Here is an 18265-nt window from a genome sequence, read left to right on the forward strand (position 1 = left end):
GACTCTAGTGGTCTGATTGGTTGAAGGACTATCAAATTGCATACTGAGTCATTTGAATTATGCTCGTTTATCACGCCTCTTGTGCAGTAGAAAATACAGAGCAGACTCCCCAGACCAATGTTCAATCTTTAAATTGAGCTTGGTCTGGTGATAGCCAGACAAAGCATTTCTAATTTTTCTTGCACTTCACAATTATGTGCCACTTGAAGTCGGTATATCACATAAAATCCCAATAAAACACACTTTTGTTTGTGGCTGTAACGGGTCAAAATGTGGAAACGTTCAGTGGGTATGGATACTTTTGCAAGGCACTGTATATTTGCCTTTGACTGTCAGGGGAACGACTTTAAAACAAAATAAATACCATTGAAACGTATGGAGAGAAAAAAACAGAGACGATTTGTTGGCCTAAAACCCTACATGCTTTATTTCAGTTCTAGGTTTTGCCGAGCACAAAAGGTCGACAAGAAGAATACACACATTGCCTACACGCACAAGGGCCCCCCCACGCACACACACACATCTCACGCAGACACACATGCGCGCACACACACAGACACGTGGGGCCGTGCGCATACAGGCATTAAATTATCAGAAATGAGCCAATCACTGCGCAAATAGAAAATGTATATGATATAGTAAGAAAACAAAAGCAGTAAAATATCATAGTTTACAATAATTCTTCACATTCAAAGGCTTTACATATTCAATACATACACAGCAAGGCCCTGGAACATGACTTCAATCCAAATATGCTTTCATATATTAGAATTTAAATAACACAGAGAAGCCAGGCCAGAACGGAGCGGCCCAATAACCTTATACAAGAATAAAAATACAAAACCTGGATCCTAGAGTCACCTCTTTACTCACCTCCCATTTGCAATATTACATCAACTGTACATCACAGTCATCTGTTACCGATCAGGAAGACGCACGCACGCACACACTCAGTCTGTCGGTCTCACTCACTCCACGGACTTCCTGTTAAAAACGGCCAAATGAGAGGAGCCAAACACACGCACACACGATCAGATTGCCCCTCCGTCACAAGCCTCCAATCAGCAATGCATACCGTCACAATGCAAGCGCTTTAAAGGAAAACAGCTAAACTCAGTCGTGCTTTCAGCATTGGGCCGGGGCGACAAATTACCCTCTCAAACCACATTACCCATGTGGCTTTTGTGGCGGTGTGGTGCCATCTCCTGGTGCCATTTGAAGCGTTATTCGTAACGTGAACATGCTGAGGAGAGATTCGACACCACATCCTCCAATCGGAATCAGCAAGACCAGCTACTGTAGCCAATAAGGGTAAAAGGACCCGCCTTAACTCTAAACTCTAAAGCGACACACACTACCAAGCGTTTATGCGTTTCAATGTAAGGAGATGTGTGTGTGTGTGTGTGTGTGTTTGAATCGAGCGAGAAAAAAAATGTGCACTTGTTCCGCAACAGGCGGGTGGAGATTGCACGATTCTAAAGTGTTTGTTACCTGCATCGCTTTAAACTGATGGAAAGACTGTCTCTAAACGTGTCAAAGGTTTTCTATGGCTTGCCTGCCACGACAGGACATGCTGACTACGGCCTTGCTGCTTTTGGTTGTAAAGACTCCACCCTCGGCGCGTGAAACAACTGAATTTGAACAGAGAAAGTGCCTGGGAGTGACGGGACTGATATATGAAGAGACAGAAAGACAATATATAGCTGGAGAGGCGTCTCTACAGGGGCGTGTCCCCATCCTGTGATTGGTTGGAGAGCTGTGGGGGCGTGGCCAAAGGGGAGGAGCACTGTAGTCCTATAGGCTGGGGCTCTGGTGTTTGTGGTAGATCTTCCTCCAAACTTCCTGGATCTTCTTGCACCATTTATCAGCGTTGCCGCTTGGGTCCATTAGATAGTATGTCCGGTTTGGCTATGGGAACAAAGCGGCGTCATTAAACATCTGATTTAATCCATGCAGATGTGCCATTATAAGATAACTGGGACTGAGGTTACCGTGTGGACAAAGAAGGTTTTAAAGTTCTTCGCTTCAGGCCGTAGTTCAGGTGACCATGGAATCTCCCCTTTCAGGACTTTATTGACCGGATCCACGTAGTACAAGTGAGGACCCTCAGTCAGTAGCAACTGCCTCCTCCGTGCAAACAGACCCTACACACGTACACAAATGGTTAGTAAAGTAAGGTTATAAAACATAGTTCCTGTCCTGGAACTTCCAACAGTGTTTGATTTACTACAAAAAGTATCAGTTCTTAAAGGTCCCGTTCTTCGTGTTTTTTTGAAGCTTTGATTGTGTTTACAGTGTGCAATATAACACGTGTTCATGTTTCGCGTGTAAAAAAACACAGTATTTTTCACACTATTTACTTATCTGTATACTGCTGTTTCCACTGTCCTAAAAACGGCTGGTGATTTCCTTGTTCTATAAAGTCCCTCCTTCAGAAACACGTAACGAGTTCTGATTGTGCAAGCGGTTCCTGTGCTGTGATTCGACCACAGCTTAGCGCACGTGAAAGCGGTTCCTGTGTTGTAATTTGACAGCAGCTTAGCGCACGTTGGAAAGGTCACGCCTCTTAACGGAGAGATGTATGCGTTCAATAATCTCTACAGCGTCCCTGGGAAAGCCAAACAAAGGTGATTTGACTCCTGGATGAAAATAACAGCGTCTCGATGACATGGCGATAAACACACTCAACGCAACAGTTCCTTTTCTCCACGCGACACGTCCGCTTCTCCACGTGGGACAGCAACAAGACCGCGCCCCCTTTTTCACGTTTCTTTGTGGGCGGAGGTTAGTCTGTTCTACTGCTCTACTGACGTAATTAAAGAAGGAAGTACCAGGATGTAGTCCAAGCCAGCCGTTCGCTGTAGGCTTTGAAAGGGAACTTCTGTTAAATAAAATATCTCGCTTGGCATTGAACTTTGAGCTTTATAATTTTACAGGTATTATTTATGCTCTAACAGCAACATTACACACTAACTAAAGTTTGAACAATGGAATCGCGAAGAAGGGGACCTTTAAGATTCAGGAATTGGTTTGATTCAGTAAAAACAACTGAATCATGCGAATCATTCGTTCAGTAATTGGTCTGACTACACTGGTTGTTCTGCATGGTTTGGTAAATCAGAGTCATTTGTTCGGGTATTGGATTAAATATGAATCGAATCATAAAGACCTGTTCACACCAAGGACGACAGCTATAACGATAAAGATATAGTTCTAAATGTAAAAGAATAGCAGAATCCACAACACAACTTTAACGATATCGTTGGAATTACTTTCAGAACCATATTTCATTTACCTTAGAACAATTGTATTTAATTTACTTGGGAATCGGATGGACTGCATTGATTGATTCACTGAAAAGAACCAAATCACGAGACATTTGTTCAGGAATTGGAATGACTGAACTGGCTGCACAGTTTAGATTTACTAAAAGGAACTGAATAATATGCGTCATTCAGTCAGGAACTGGATGAAATACTGTGGTGGTACGATGTGGCTTTAATTCACAAAAAGGAACCAAATTATGAGAGTCATTCATTCATTCAGGAACTGAATGTAATACTCTGGTCATGTTGTATTGTTTTGATTGACTAAAAAGAGCCAAATCATAAGAGTCATTTGTCAGGGAATTGGATGGACTTCACTGTTCGCACAGTTGATTCACTAAAAAGAACTGAATCATAAAGAGTGAAATCCATCCAATTCCCTAACAAATGAGTCTTATGGTTTGGCTCTTTTTAATCAATCAAAACTGACCAGTGTATACCATCTAGTTCCCTAACAAATCATTCAGTTCTTTTTAGTGAATCAAAACTGACCAGTGTGTACCATCCAGTTCCCTAACAAATCATTCAGTTCTTTTTAGTCAATCAAAACTGACCAGTGTATACCATCCAGTTCCCTAACAAATGATTCAGTTCTTTTTAGTGAATCAAAACTGACCAGTGTATACCATCCAGTTCCCTAACAAATGATTCAGTTCTTTTTAGTGAATCAAAACTGACCAGTGTATACCATCCAGTTCCCTAACAAATGATTCAGTTCTTTTTAGTCAATCAAAACTGACCAGTGTATACCATCCAGTTCCCTAACAAATGATTCAGTTCTTTTTAGTGAATCAAAACTGACCAGTGTATACCATCCAGTTCCCTAACAAATGATTCAGTTCTTTTTAGTGAATCAAAACTGACCAGTGTATACCATCCAGTTCCCTAACAAATGATTCAGTTCTTTTTAGTGAATCAAAACTGACCAGTGTATACCATCCAGTTCCCTAACAAATGATTCAGTTCTTTTTAGTCAATCAAAACTGACCAGTGTATACCATCCAGTTCCCTAACAAATGATTCAGTTCTTTTTAGTGAATCAAAACTGACCAGTGTATACCATCCAGTTCCCTAACAAATGATTCAGTTCTTTTTAGTGAATCAAAACTGACCAGTGTATACCATCCAGTTCCCTAACAAATGATTCAGTTCTTTTTAGTCAATCAAAACTGACCAGTGTATACCATCCAGTTCCCTAACAAATGATTCAGTTCTTTTTAGTGAATCAAAACTGACCAGTGTATACCATCCAGTTCCCTAACAAATGATTCAGTTCTTTTTAGTCAATCAAAACTGACCAGTGTATACCATCCAGTTCCCTAACAAATGATTCAGTTCTTTTTAGTCAATCAAAACTGACCAGTGTATACCATCCAGTTCCCTAACAAATGATTCAGTTCTTTTTAGTGAATCAAAACTGACCAGTGTATACCATCCAGTTCCCTAACAAATGATTCAGTTCTTTTTAGTCAATCAAAACTGACCAGTGTATACCATCCAGTTCCCTAACAAATGATTCAGTTCTTTTTAGTCAATCAAAACAGTTTGAACAGTGAAGTCCATCCACTTCCCTAACAGATGACTGTTCAAACAACTGTCTTTATTTTCCTAAAATGAACTTAAGAGTCATTCGATACGCATTTGATCAGACATCACTGGTCGTGTTGTATGGTTTTAATTCACTAAAAACAAAAGGTGTTTTCGACTTGAAGCGGCGCTGCACAGACCGAACGGTGCATGACATCAAAGCACCGCGAGTGCGATTCGAAAGCATGCAGAGCCGTCTGTTCTCTAATGGCTCTCACGGTACTTTGATGCCATACACACACACCTAAAATGTATAGATTCATTTGTTCAGGAATTGGATGGAAAACAAATCTATCTGATCGCTGATTACCAACAGTTACTCACTTTGCGTTTGTCCACTGGGCCCATTTTTAAGATGAGGTTATTCTCCACAAACTGGTGCCTGGTAACAAGAGGAGACAGAAAAGTTACAGAAAGCATGCACGATTAGAAAGTCACATAAAATGTCGGTGTGTATTGGTGTACCATGGGTTTGCAGCACTCTGCTTGTCCAGTAGGATGCGTTTCTCTTCGTCGCTGTACTGTAGGTCGAGCTCCATGCTATTACTGTCCAGCTCATGAATATGAATAAACTGATCCACACTAGGGGAGGGGTTATATGTAGGAGGACTCGTCTCTGCTGTAAAGGGAACTAACGGGGCAGGGCCAGGCTGTGCCACCTGCATACAACTGAACTGGCTCAGGAGATCATCATACTGAAAATGAAAGAGAAAAGGAGATTAAGAATGATCTAAAAGGTCACATTTTCTGAAGACTGCTGCACGAGTTGACTCACGTTTCCATAGCAGTCCTCGTCATCCTCAGACATGGCGGGAAGATACGCCGTTAGTTTGGGTGGCGTCTGCAAATGTACAGCATCCCAGCCAACTGTTTCAAAAAACGGGTGGGACTTCAGCGGTCCATAGCCGCCCATCTCATCACAGCCAATCCGCTTGCACGCATCCAGTGACTGTGAAAACAAAACACCAATGAGCACACAGCAGATCCTCACCCACACTATGAATAGAAAAACAAACATTTATGATGAAATAAGGCTGACCAGAAGTTGTTCCACTAGGTCCTTAGCTTTGGGGAAAAATTTCTCAGGAAACTCATACTCGAGTTTTATAATCTTCTGGAATATTAGATACTCATTCCTGTCGTGGAGTCAAAGAAAACAACGATTAGTAATCGGAGGTTTACGCTTCTTCTGTTAAAGACGGATCATGAAAAGCGCTGACAAATATGCATTAGAAAACCCAGTGCTGAAACTTTTTTGACAGTAGTCTCACGTCTTGCACTATCCATCTGGTCACAAGTGTGACATTTTTAAGATGGTGTAAAGATAGAAATACTGCGACTTTAAACAACTGTATTGTTTCTTCACTGATTACACTCACCCAGCTCTGAATGGCGGCAAACCAGCAACAAGCTGGTAGATGATGCAGCCTAATGCCCAGAGATCCGAACTGCCACAAGAAATAAAGATGTTTAAGTCAAACACACAAGTAAGCCAACTAACAGTCACAAATGAACCTTTAGCTAAACTCAAAAAAACCCTTGTTCTTGTTTAAAAGGGGGGGGGGGGGGGGGGGGGGTTGTCTAGTGCCATTTCATGCATTCTGACTTATTTACACTGTTAAAGAGTTGGATTATCTTGCTAAATATTAGGGGTGTCGAAATTAATTGCTGCTTCGATGCATCGCGATGCAGACGAGGACGATTTGGTATCGGTTCAGTAATAGACCATAACCAAACATAATGTACTGACGCTTTTCTGCAGTCATTTGTCTCACACGTGCATTGTCGCGGTAACATACAATGTCAGAGGGAGGCGAGACGCGAGAGCGAGTAATTAAAAATGCCCCAACTACTTTAAAAGCCGACATCTGGGCACATTTCGGCTTTTATGAACAACCTGGTGAGCACGACCTGTAGAAGATGCTCTGTGTGTAAATCAAGTCCCGCACAAATAAAATGTGCATGGGGTAATACCACTAACTTGAGAAACCACGTCAGCTATTTTCATCACCTGTCAGTGCCAAGGTGGACCCAGCTCAGCCAAAAAATTTATCAAATTAGATCAATGTTAGAGTTCTTAAAGGGCCTGTGTAAACCTGGTCACTTCATGCGTTTATACAGATCCGATATCTATCTGATTTATCAAAAAGATTTAATTTACATTTGGACACATTTTTTAGCATTGTTGGGAGGACTGGGAGTAAAAGGTTTCAACAACTAGATGCATTTAGACTTTAGCTTTCACTGTAATGCAGCCCAGACCACATCCTGAAGTGGCTTTTAGTATATTGTGTATTTGTTCTAAACGCTCGTGTTGTCTTCTGTGCCCAGACTTGAGTTTTTTTTTGATGTTTGAATCATTCAAGAAGCGTGTTTTCTTAGAGCAGGTAAAATGAAAGGTTCAGTTCATATAACTGACTGACAAAATTATATACATGAGGATGCAGTGCATCATCAATGCATCGTGATATCGAACCGAATGCATGATAATCGTAATCAAACCGTGGGACCAGTGTAGGTTCACACCCTTAGTAAACATGGTCAAAATTTTAGAAAAAATGAGTTGACGTATGCCAAATACACTCGAGTATGAACCTATATGACGCCATAAAGGGCAGAATTGCTTGTATGGTCACATCTCCCAAATGAGCGCATGCACACGTCAGAGCAAGAGCACGCCCATCAATGCGCTTTGTTCGGTTACAGAAGCCATCGACAGCACTGTCATTTTGTTTTTAGACCATGAAATCAACAATGTCACTAAAGAAGTGTGTTTCTGGTTGTGAGGGAAAGATAACCGTGTTCAGCTTCCCAAGTAACCCAACGTTAAGGAAACAGTGGATGCTAGGGGTGTGACGAGATCTCGTGCCACAAGATCTCACGAAACTAAACTGTGACGAGATTTCTCGTGTCATATTGTAATGCCAGAGTGAGGGTGAAGTTAAGATAGAATATGCCAACACTACATTTACATTAGGCCTCCACTCTAGTTTGGCTTTTTATAGAAATAAAGTCACTTCAATTCCACCAGCTCATCCAACACGAGCGGTTCGAGACGTATATAGTGCGCAGCACTGATCACGTGACGAGAAGACATTGAGTGTGTGTTAGTGAAGTGCTCACATTGAGCATGTGTTACAAGTGTGTTACATGTTAGTGGACTCGGAGGATTCGTTGGGCAGCAGAAGCGTCAGACTTATATTTGAAAATGCGCATTCAGCACCACCAGTACTATTCCCAGAGTATGCACGATCGCGAAATTCAAAGTGAAAGTAAACGCGATTTCAATATGTTACTGCTGTTTGAAAGCGGCTCCCTGAGGCAAGCGAATATCTCGTTGTAAACATCTCTTAGCTCTTTATCATGCTTGAAGAAAAATGTGGTCTCTTTGCACTTTGAATATTGAGTACTTTGATTATGGTATTATGGTTATTGTTTGCACTTAATATCTATGATCATTTTGTGGGAAGGAGTTCAGTTAGGAGGTCAAAAGAAGCTCATGTGCAGTTCTGAAGAGACAATCATACAGGAAAGAAGCCAGTCAGTTGAGTTTTTGGCAAAACCTTTACAGTGCTTGTTAACTTTTACTGCATATGATATTCATACTCAGAAAGTAGAACTGAAATGACAGTCATTACAAGATGAGTTAAAACATTTCAAATGCACCTGCTAACCATTTTTCTAGTCATGCATTTTATCATTGAGGATTTCTTAAAAATACTACGTAAATATCTCATCTCGTTCTTGTGAACCCAATCTCGTATCTCGTCTCGTGAGATAAGCGTCTCGTCACACCCCTAGTAGTGTTGTTTTTGGCGGCCTGTTTTAATTTTAGTTTTAGTCTAGTCTTTGTGTCAAGCTGTCATTTTAGTTTTTATTAGTTTTAGTCATAGTCATACTCTTTTTAGTCTAGTCAAGTTTTAGTCGACTAAAAGTCTGAGCATTTTAGTCAGAATTATCTATGACTATTTTCGTCTAGTTTTAGTCGATGATAACTGATAACATTTTAGTCAAGTTTTAGTCAATGAAAATTGTATTTTAGTCTCTTTTTAGTAATGCAATTCTATTTAACCCAGTCAATATAGTATAAGTACATATTATTATAGACAAAACAAAAATCTTCTTTTAGCAAACCCATTTCAAACAATGTTATCTTATTATATTATTGTTACCTTATAGACTCAAGAATACATCCATTCCAGACACGGAAGACGCTCTGATTTGAAGTTACAACATATTTATTTTACCAACTAAACATGTTAGAAGTACACACACATACATTTAAATAAAATAAATAAAAACATTGAGATGTCTCTTAAGGTTCGTGGTGTTTTTTCCTGTGATTTTTGTGGCCACATTTCTCCCCATCTTTTTCCACAACACCCGTTTTATCAACCACACGGTGCTCTGCAGTGGCCAAAAAGGATATAAACAGTGAATTCTGAAGTTATATATTATTGAAAACTCAGAGATGTGGATTCAGAGGGTACCACACGACCTTGGTGTTTGTCAAACAGTAACGTTAAGTTAGGTAACGTTAATTCGGCTGGAGAATTTTACACGGGTGGTGGGAGAAAAACACTGATATTCTGGATTAAGACGACAATAAAATCACTGACTAGCCCCTGTAAATGATAAAGACACCTCACGACCGCTGGACAAACAATTACCGTCCGAATAGTGCTTACAAACAGTGTTGCCAACTCTCGCGAGACAAATAAGCAACCGCAGCTTCAAAAACAAGCCCAAAACAAGCCCAATATTATTATATTATTTAATTAATTATTTTTTTTATCAATAAATGAGCAACAAATGAAACTGAAACCTCTCAGAGTGTGAAAAGCAAAAACAGATGTGATTTTACAAAAATCATCAAATTGCAATAAAGGACACACAATATCCTCTGATCAGATGTGAACAGAAGAGGTTTGGAGTTGGAAAAAGAGAAAAAGTGACATGAAGGCCAATTATGGTAACCCATAGTCGGAGTTAGTGCACACATATTAGGGGCAGTAATGTGAACACACACACTGCAAACCGTGAAAAAGACAAGCCCTGCGTCTCATTGTGCACACTATCTGCCCTAAATAGTAGGCTACTGAAAATTACTAATGTCACACTATTTAGGATGGATAGTACATTGGGACACAAGCACTAAGGGAGCGCTGCAATATAGCCACATATTTAAAATAAAATAAATTCGAACCATACCTACTGTTATTATTAGTAGACTTGTTTTTTTATAATAGCCTGTAATTTTAAATACATTACAAAAATATTTGTTTAATTAATTAAATTATAGGTGCCTCTCCTCCCTGTTTCCTCTCCATCTCTGTACACTGCTGGTGGTATTGTTTGTAAAAATGTATACGTCTTTTTAAGTCTACTAACTATCATTACGTGCATTTATAACGTCACATACCTGCACGTTGAATGTAATTTTTCTTCAATGAAGGGGAGAAGGAAGCGGGATATTTGAGGACGGATTATTACAGCACTTGTATCGTTGCACTGAATGCCTATTAGCTGTGAGAAGACAGTGTCAGTCAATGTATTGGACAAAACAACGACCATAAATGTAAAGAAACGAAGTTGCTTATTATATTTTCCTAACAAGCAACCACATTTTTTAAATAAGCCCAAAAAACCGCAACCCGCGACTCGTGATTTCTTAACGCGACTTGCCAAAAAAAGAAGCCCAAAGTCGCGTGTTATACGCGGACTTGGCAACTATGCTTACAAACCCCGACTGCCCGGCCATCGGTCTCGTTCACTCACCGGAGCTAAATCTTCTAAAACGCCGCGCGAGTGGGGCTTGAAGAGAGTGATGTGGCCTGCGTCTGCGCAGTGCGCCCTGATGCAGCCCCTGAATGAGACGCACAGAAATACTGCAAAATAATAATAAAAACGCGACTTTTCGTCTCGTCTCATTTTCGTCAACGAAAATGAAGAGACATTTTTGCATAGTTTTTATTTTGTGAACCACATTTAGTCTCGTTTTTATTCGTCATCGTCACATGACCAGCATTTACGTTGCGTCTAGTCTCGTTTTCGTCACGTTATAAAGGTTCGTTGACGACGATATTTAGTCATACTTTTCGTTGACGAAAACAACACTAACCCCTAGTGGATGCAGTTTGTTTTTCCGGAGCAGCAACGGAGTTCTGCGAGTGTGTTTGTTAGTTCCCGGTCATGAGTGAAAACCGCCGGCGGTAAGTGAAACTGCATCAAATGTCTGTTTTATTGGCAATCGACGCACAAGTGCATATGATGTAAACAACACGAACGCATAGTGAATCAAAAGTTAACCAGGGATAATGCCATGATGTGTTTTGTGTGTGTGTGTGTGTGTGTTCGTGACTCTAGCCCCACCCACTGCACCCCTTCACAACCTCAGCTGTTTTCAGAAAGAATCGGTACAGCGTATCAGTCTAATATAATTCTGATAAAACTAAAGACTCTTCGTAGATGTGAAGGATGTAATACTACTCTATAGGTCCTCAAGATTAACATGAGACTGGCAGAAACTGTGTGTGTACCCTTTAATTATTGCATTCAGAAGAGGAGCTACTAAATGAATGCTGCAACAAACTAACATGAAGCACCTCTGAATTAGGCCCGTTTCATTACGACGGAAGCATTACAACTGCACACCATGAAATATTCATCAGTCGTGTTTACCTCTTGCAGGCAGATTTCTCAGTCAGTAATTCCGGAGAGACATACTGAGCCGTACCAACAAATGAGTTTGCTCTTGCTGCGGGGAGAAACATCAGAATGGCAATGTCACTTAATAAAAACACTATCATAAGAGGATAGTTTTGCATGAGCGGTTTACGCTGTCAGAGGATGATTGTTATGTGGTGAACGTGTGTTTTACCCTGTTTGCTGTCAGAGGACAGTTGTTTGGCCGTGCCAAAGTCTGTTATTTGAATGTGCATCTCTTCACTGAGCAGAATATTCTCTGGCTTTAGATCTCTGCAACAAAGCCACAGTAACACAAATAACTCAATGTCAGGAGAATATATATATATATATATATATATATATATATATATATATATATATATATATATATATATATAATAAAAAACACTACAGAAAAGGACATAAAAAATATATACAGGAACCCTAAAAGATAAACCCACTAACCTGTGGATGATGCCCTTCTGATGCAAGTACTCAAGAGCACAAACTATCTCCGCGGAGTAGAACCGTGTGCAGGTCTCGTCAAACGAGCCGATTTTTCGAATGTATTTCAGCAGTTCGCCATTTTTAGCATAGCTCAATCCAAAATCTGACAGTGCATTCAGGAAAGCATTCGATTTAAATCCAGTGTCAAAATTTGCTTTGTGTAGTAATTTATCAATATTGGCCAAACCAATAAATTAATCAACATTTTGGCCATTTATTTGGATATTATTATTGCCATATACACACTGATGAGCATTACGACCGGTCACAGGTGAAGGAAATATCGTTGATCGCTTCCTAACAAAGCTAGATTAGATAGTAAGCAACCAATCACTTGTAATCAATGTGTTGGATGCAGGAGAAATGGACAGGAATTAAAGATCTGAGCGACTTTGACATGGGACAAATTCCGATGGAAAGGTGACTGGGTCAGAGTATCTCCGAAACAAGGCTTGTGGGTTGCTCCCAGTCAGCAGTGGTGAGAATTGGCCAACAAACCAATGACAGGGTGTTGGGCGCCCAAGACTCATCGACGCACGAGGGCAACGAAGGCTATCCTGTCTGGTCCGAGCTAACAGGTGGTCTACTGTGGCACAAGTCAGACAATATTTTAATAATGTTATGGGAGTAATTTGTCACAACACACAGTGCATCACAGTTCCCCTGTCCTCACATTGTTGCAGACCAGGTACAGCACTGACAATGGTGTTCCCTGATGGAAGTGGCCTCTTTCAGCAGGATAACGCATCCCACAACACTGCACACATTGTTTGAGGAACATGAAGAGATCAAGGTGTTGCCCTGGCCTCCAAATTGCCCAGATCTCAATCCAATTGTGCACCAACAAGTGTGACCCATGGCAGCTCCACCTCGCAACTTACAGGACTGGAAGGATCTGCTGCTAACATCTTGGTGCCAGATACTACAGGACACCTTCAGGAGTCTTGTAGAGTCCATGCTTTGGCGGGTCGGTGCGGTTTTGGCGGCATAAGGAGGACCCAAGGTATATAAGGTAGGTGGTCAAAATGTTTTGTCTCATTAGTATATATTAGGGGTGTAACGATAAGAAAACCGTATGATTCGCTGATGAGTTAGACCACATTGTAGGATGCCTTTATGACATTTTTTGGGTCTTAAGTTTTAGACTCTTAATGGAAGGACAGAACTCTCAGGTTTCATAAATATCTTCATATGTGTTTGGAAGTTGAATCTTATAGGTTTGAAATGACATGAGGGCGAGTACATGAAGACAGAACTTACATTATACTTTATAAACACAGTAAGCTGAGTCTGGGATAAAACTAATCCAAATCCAAGTCTTCTGAAGAGACACGACGGCTTTATATGATGAACAGTTTTACATCATGCGTGTGAAGGATACACAGCTTCTCTTCATCCTGAAAGGTGAAGTAGAGCTTGACGAAGAATGGATGATCCAGGTGTGACATAATGTCTCGTTCTCTCTTAACATATTGCGCTTTATTCTCCTTCATTATGTGGCGCTTTTCCAGGATCTTAACTGTTGAAACACATGCACAAACACTTCTCAGTACATGCTCCCATCCAGTAGTTTGTCAAATGTAATATTGATAAATCGAATGCATATGAACCACAGTCTGATGATATAAAGACTTACTTGCATATTCCTTCCCCGTCGAGTGTTCCTTCGCTAAGACAACCTGCAAGAGGCACAGATGGCAAAGGTTAGTACATGAAATGAATAATACTATATGAGCTACATCAGATGTGCGTGACATCTTAAAAGTGAATGAGCGTGTGTCGTACGGTAGAGAAGGAGCCTTCTCCCAATATTTTGCCGAAACGGAAATCCTCGGGTCTCTTCTTGCGAGGCTGGGTCGGCTGGGGGGGCAGTGCCTGTCCGTCCATGCTGCTGCCGTGGAGACGGGGCGTGTCCTGCTGGCCTCTTACCATGGATGGACAGGAGATGAGAACAGAGGAGTGGAGGGATGCAACATCATACTGATGAGAAAGAAAGACGAACAGTTACTCACTTGACTAAACTACTGCCTCTGATGTAATTATTGCATGGCTTGTTCTATGTAATTCTATGCATTAATACTAAAGTTATTGATTAACCATTATGTGCTCACCTAAAATACAAACGATTACATGTAAAGTTGATAAATGAAAACATGCAAGTTCAAGAGCATCCAAACACAGTTCTCACTAGTGATGTATGATTATACATGGCCGATTCCAATACCGATTTTTTTTTTAGTGCAACGAAAAAAACTAAGATGCTACAGCAGGTCAAATGAAGTCAATGTAATTTTAAGGTAAAATAAAAATTATCATCCTATACAGAACTGATAGTATTTAATTTCAAAAGTGCATGCATGTTCTTCTTTAGGCTACAAAAAGAAGTATTTCAGCTTTGTCACAAGTTAGTCTGTTTCGTTCTCATCCGATCCAACACAAACGCTCGCTATCTATGCTTGTGCAGGGCGCGGAGAGGTAAGCTTGCGCAGGAAAGCGGCTCTTCATTCCCTTCAGCGCATCTCGTCTCTTCCCTCAGTTCTCCAGTTTCCGTTTGTAACACACAAGTGACATGTTCGCGAACAGAGATGTATAGTAACGAAGTAGAACTACTTCACTACTGTACTTAAGTACTAAAAGGCAGTATCTGTACTTTACTAGAGTATTTTTTTTTTCTCCTACTTCCACTTTTACTTCAGTACATATTTTCGATGAGTTTAATACTTTTACTCCGATATTTTTTTATGTGCTGCATCGTTACTCGTTGCAATTATAAAAATGTTACGAATCATTCCATTCCAAACCCACATTACCGCGCATGAGAGAGAGAGAGCGCGCGAGAGAAAGAGCGCGAGAGAGCCCCGCGAGCGCGCATTCACTGTCTTTAAAACATCACGAGCGTCTTGCGCTCAAATTGCTCTCTATTTGTTTACATAGTTAATGTGCACTGTGAAGTAACATATACAAACAATGAACAGCTGTATTTTTATTAACTAAGATTAACAAAGATTAATAAATACAGTAACAAATGTATTGATCATGGTTAGTTCATGTTAGTTATTAGTCTTAACTAATGTAATGTTAACAAATCAAACCATATTGTAAAGTGTTACAAACAAATCATTTACTCAGAACACCTCTTGAAATGAGAATATAAGTGTGCTTACCCCATTTTTTTTTAGTAAGAGTGGTTATAGTAAGATTTAATCTTAATGAACTACAGTATTTTCAGGTTATTTATATGACAATATGTCGAAAAATTACCAACCAACATTGTGATTGTCCTTTAGCTTAATCATTTGAAATAATAAAAACAATATGATGTTCAAACTTTTGACTACTTTCTTTAATAACTACATAACACAATACTTGTACTTTTACTTTCAGTACTTGAGTAGTACATTTTAAAATAAACTACTTGCAATACTTAAGTACAAAAAATGTTGAATACTTTAGTACTTCTACTTAAGTGTGGTGCTTAAAGAGCACTTCAACTTCTACTCAAGTCACTTTTTTGATAAGGAACTTGTACTTTTACTCAAGTATGTGTCTCTAGTACTTTATACATCTCTGTTCGCGAATGATTGCAAAGGCGTATGTGCACGCGGGCGCACCTCCGGAAAAATACAAAAAAAACAGTCCAGTTGCCGATCGCGCGCTAGAAGCAAAAACCGCCCCGTTCCGATTTTCGGCCGGTCAACCGGTGCATCCCTAGTTCTCACAATTTACAATTACTTTAAATCTACTTTGTAAAACACACTGATTATTCATAATTATACTGGATATCATTGTTAAATTATTCAATAGGGAACTAATATGCACTACAAATCTATGTGTCTTTCTCTCAACTGCTGAATATAATAATCACTCGTTTGTCACTTGTAACGGATGCTTTCGAAACACTCCTTCATGAAGCTTCAAAACCTTTACAAATCTGGTTTCAAATCAGTGGTTTGGGGCACCTATTTAACAGCCAAAGTCATGTGTTTTCAGTAATTGAGGCTTCGCTATGCACTCATTCAATCCCATAATGCACACCAATTACAAGTGTACAACTGATGTACACTTAACGGCTAGAGAATACCCATAATGCACTGTGAGGGCCGTGACGAATTAATTCCAGCACCTTGCCAGAAGATGGCGCATTTCAAAACCGGCAGCCCTTCCAGCGCACTCAGTGTACGAATTCACTTTGGCCCTGTCCCAAATGGTACACTTCTTGTCTCATTTTAGGTCTCAGAAGGATGCTCGCAAGGTCAAGGTTCTTCCCGGCAGTCAAAGCGGCATTACGTCGTGAAAGTGCGGACTCAGAGGAAGACCGTGAGGGTTTAGGGTGCCATTTGGGACAGGGCCTCACTCGCTTTCATGTGGACTATATTAGTGGAGTAATGTAGGGAAAAGAGAATGATCTCAGTGGATCAGCAAGATTCATGGGTTTAAAGATTGCTATTGTTTTACCTGATCTCTGATCAGTTTTATAAATTTGTAGGCATTTGTATAATTAAAAGGAACAATCTTAGTTAACAGTCTCTTAATGGCCCGTTTAGCTGAGCCATTAATAGAACAAAAAGCTCAGTAAATTGATAAAATAACATTTTATACATTGACTCAATATTTAATGCTATTAGTTAAATGCATTTGATGGCTTATAATTTCAATAAAACATTCGCAATGGGTTTGTAAACGCCGTTTTATGCATGTTTGGCCTGAGATTGCTCGGTTTTGACCAGCAGGTGTCGCCAGCGTGAATCAGTGAATCATTTGATTCGATTCTTTGAAAAGCTTCGTTTCTCCCATCCCTACCTGTAACTGCAGCTCCCATTATTCATAATCAGCATTCCTACGATAACGAACTTCAAAACACATGTATAAAACATGAGTCACACATCAACAAGAACTTTAGACAAATCTTCAGCAATAATCCTGTTAACTGCACTTTGCAACCCATGCACCGCAATATTAATTCATACTCAATACACTAAACGAGACTTAAGAAACAATCATAATATTAACAAAAGAAATAACAAAGGCAAGTTGCTTTGCAGGATTTACATCTTGATAAATCTACACCAGATACATACCCAGTTTAATATGCGGGTACATGAAAAAGGCCCACCAATGATCCTGATAATTCACCAACCATATTCAGGAGGGTTTTGTCTTAGTCTAGTGATCTATATGACTCTATACATAACAATAATCGGCTGTCAAAAGCACCCGAGAAGGTGAAACCTTAAAAACCTCTAAGCCACTTTTATAGGCCGCAACTCTGAGTCTGTTCATTTCAGTGGAAATAACATACCTAACTAAGTCAGTGATAAGATAAACATGTTAATAAGCAGTTATAGACATATTGTACTACTTATTACACCTTAATCACGGTCTAAAATGATAAACTGACAGCAAACAGAAAAGCAAATGAGGCAAAAACAACCTGAGGCGACTTATGCTTGAAGCGCGACTGACTCAGACACGGTGTAGTAGTTTGTCAGAGATTTAAGAACAAGCCCTGGATGTTTTCAACTAATCCTTAGAAATAAGAATGATTTGGGGGAATTGAGAGTAGGTTTAAGACAGCTAGAAGCAAAACCCTATGTCGTGAGTTAGCGGTCAGGCTAACGGCTAAGAAAACAAGCAACTTCATTTGTTGATAGAATTAGCTCGCAGCGCTAACACACAACAATATGAGCATCTATCTACAATGCTCCCTTAAAAATATCAACATCGAGCCTAATAATTCATTCAGAAATCCCTGTATAAATTACGATAAGAAACAAAAGTTGACACTTCCTGGTTAATAGACCTGCGCTTGTTTTGGGGACTAGCGGGCTAATGAGGCTAAATGCTAAGCAAAAGACTCGGGTCGCGAGCGTCCCGCGCCACCCCCCAAAAAAACGCCGTTACAAGCAGCGCGCGCAACGCGGCGCGAGGCGGCTTCGAGCCCGCGTTCCCAAGACGCTGGCGGTACTTACGATCTGACTCGTGGCTCTTGCCATGGAAGTTTTCCGCGGGTAATTTATTTGGGATTAAATAATTGTGGAGACTGGAGTCATGGCCGCCCTCTCTGCGCCTTCGCTTCACGGCTGTGACGTCACGCCACAACAACATTACTGCAGTCGGGAGGAATAAAAAAAAATACCGCGCGCCCCCAAACGGCGAAT

General features: G+C 40.3%; 1 protein-coding gene across 1 annotated transcript; it reads right to left on the bottom strand.

Annotated features, from left to right (window-relative positions):
* Nucleotides 1-401: 401 nt before the first annotated feature.
* Nucleotides 402-18204, bottom strand: pdpk1b (3-phosphoinositide dependent protein kinase 1b). The gene is made up of 14 exons (XM_079806659.1): nt 18077-18204; nt 13893-14087; nt 13744-13786; nt 13489-13626; nt 12066-12210; nt 11794-11891; nt 11595-11670; nt 6293-6361; nt 5953-6049; nt 5689-5862; nt 5379-5608; nt 5238-5295; nt 1992-2144; nt 402-1908 (listed from the first exon to the last, which is right to left on the bottom strand). Exons 1-14 carry the CDS (start codon nt 18098-18100, stop codon nt 1795-1797), a joined length of 1614 nt encoding a protein of 537 aa, XP_079662785.1. The 5' UTR covers nt 18101-18204; the 3' UTR covers nt 402-1794.
* Nucleotides 18205-18265: the final 61 nt, after the last annotated feature.

This window comes from Gobio gobio (assembly GCF_949357685.1).
Source record: "Gobio gobio genome assembly, chromosome: 23".
Classification (NCBI taxonomy): Eukaryota; Metazoa; Chordata; class Actinopteri; order Cypriniformes; family Gobionidae; genus Gobio; species Gobio gobio.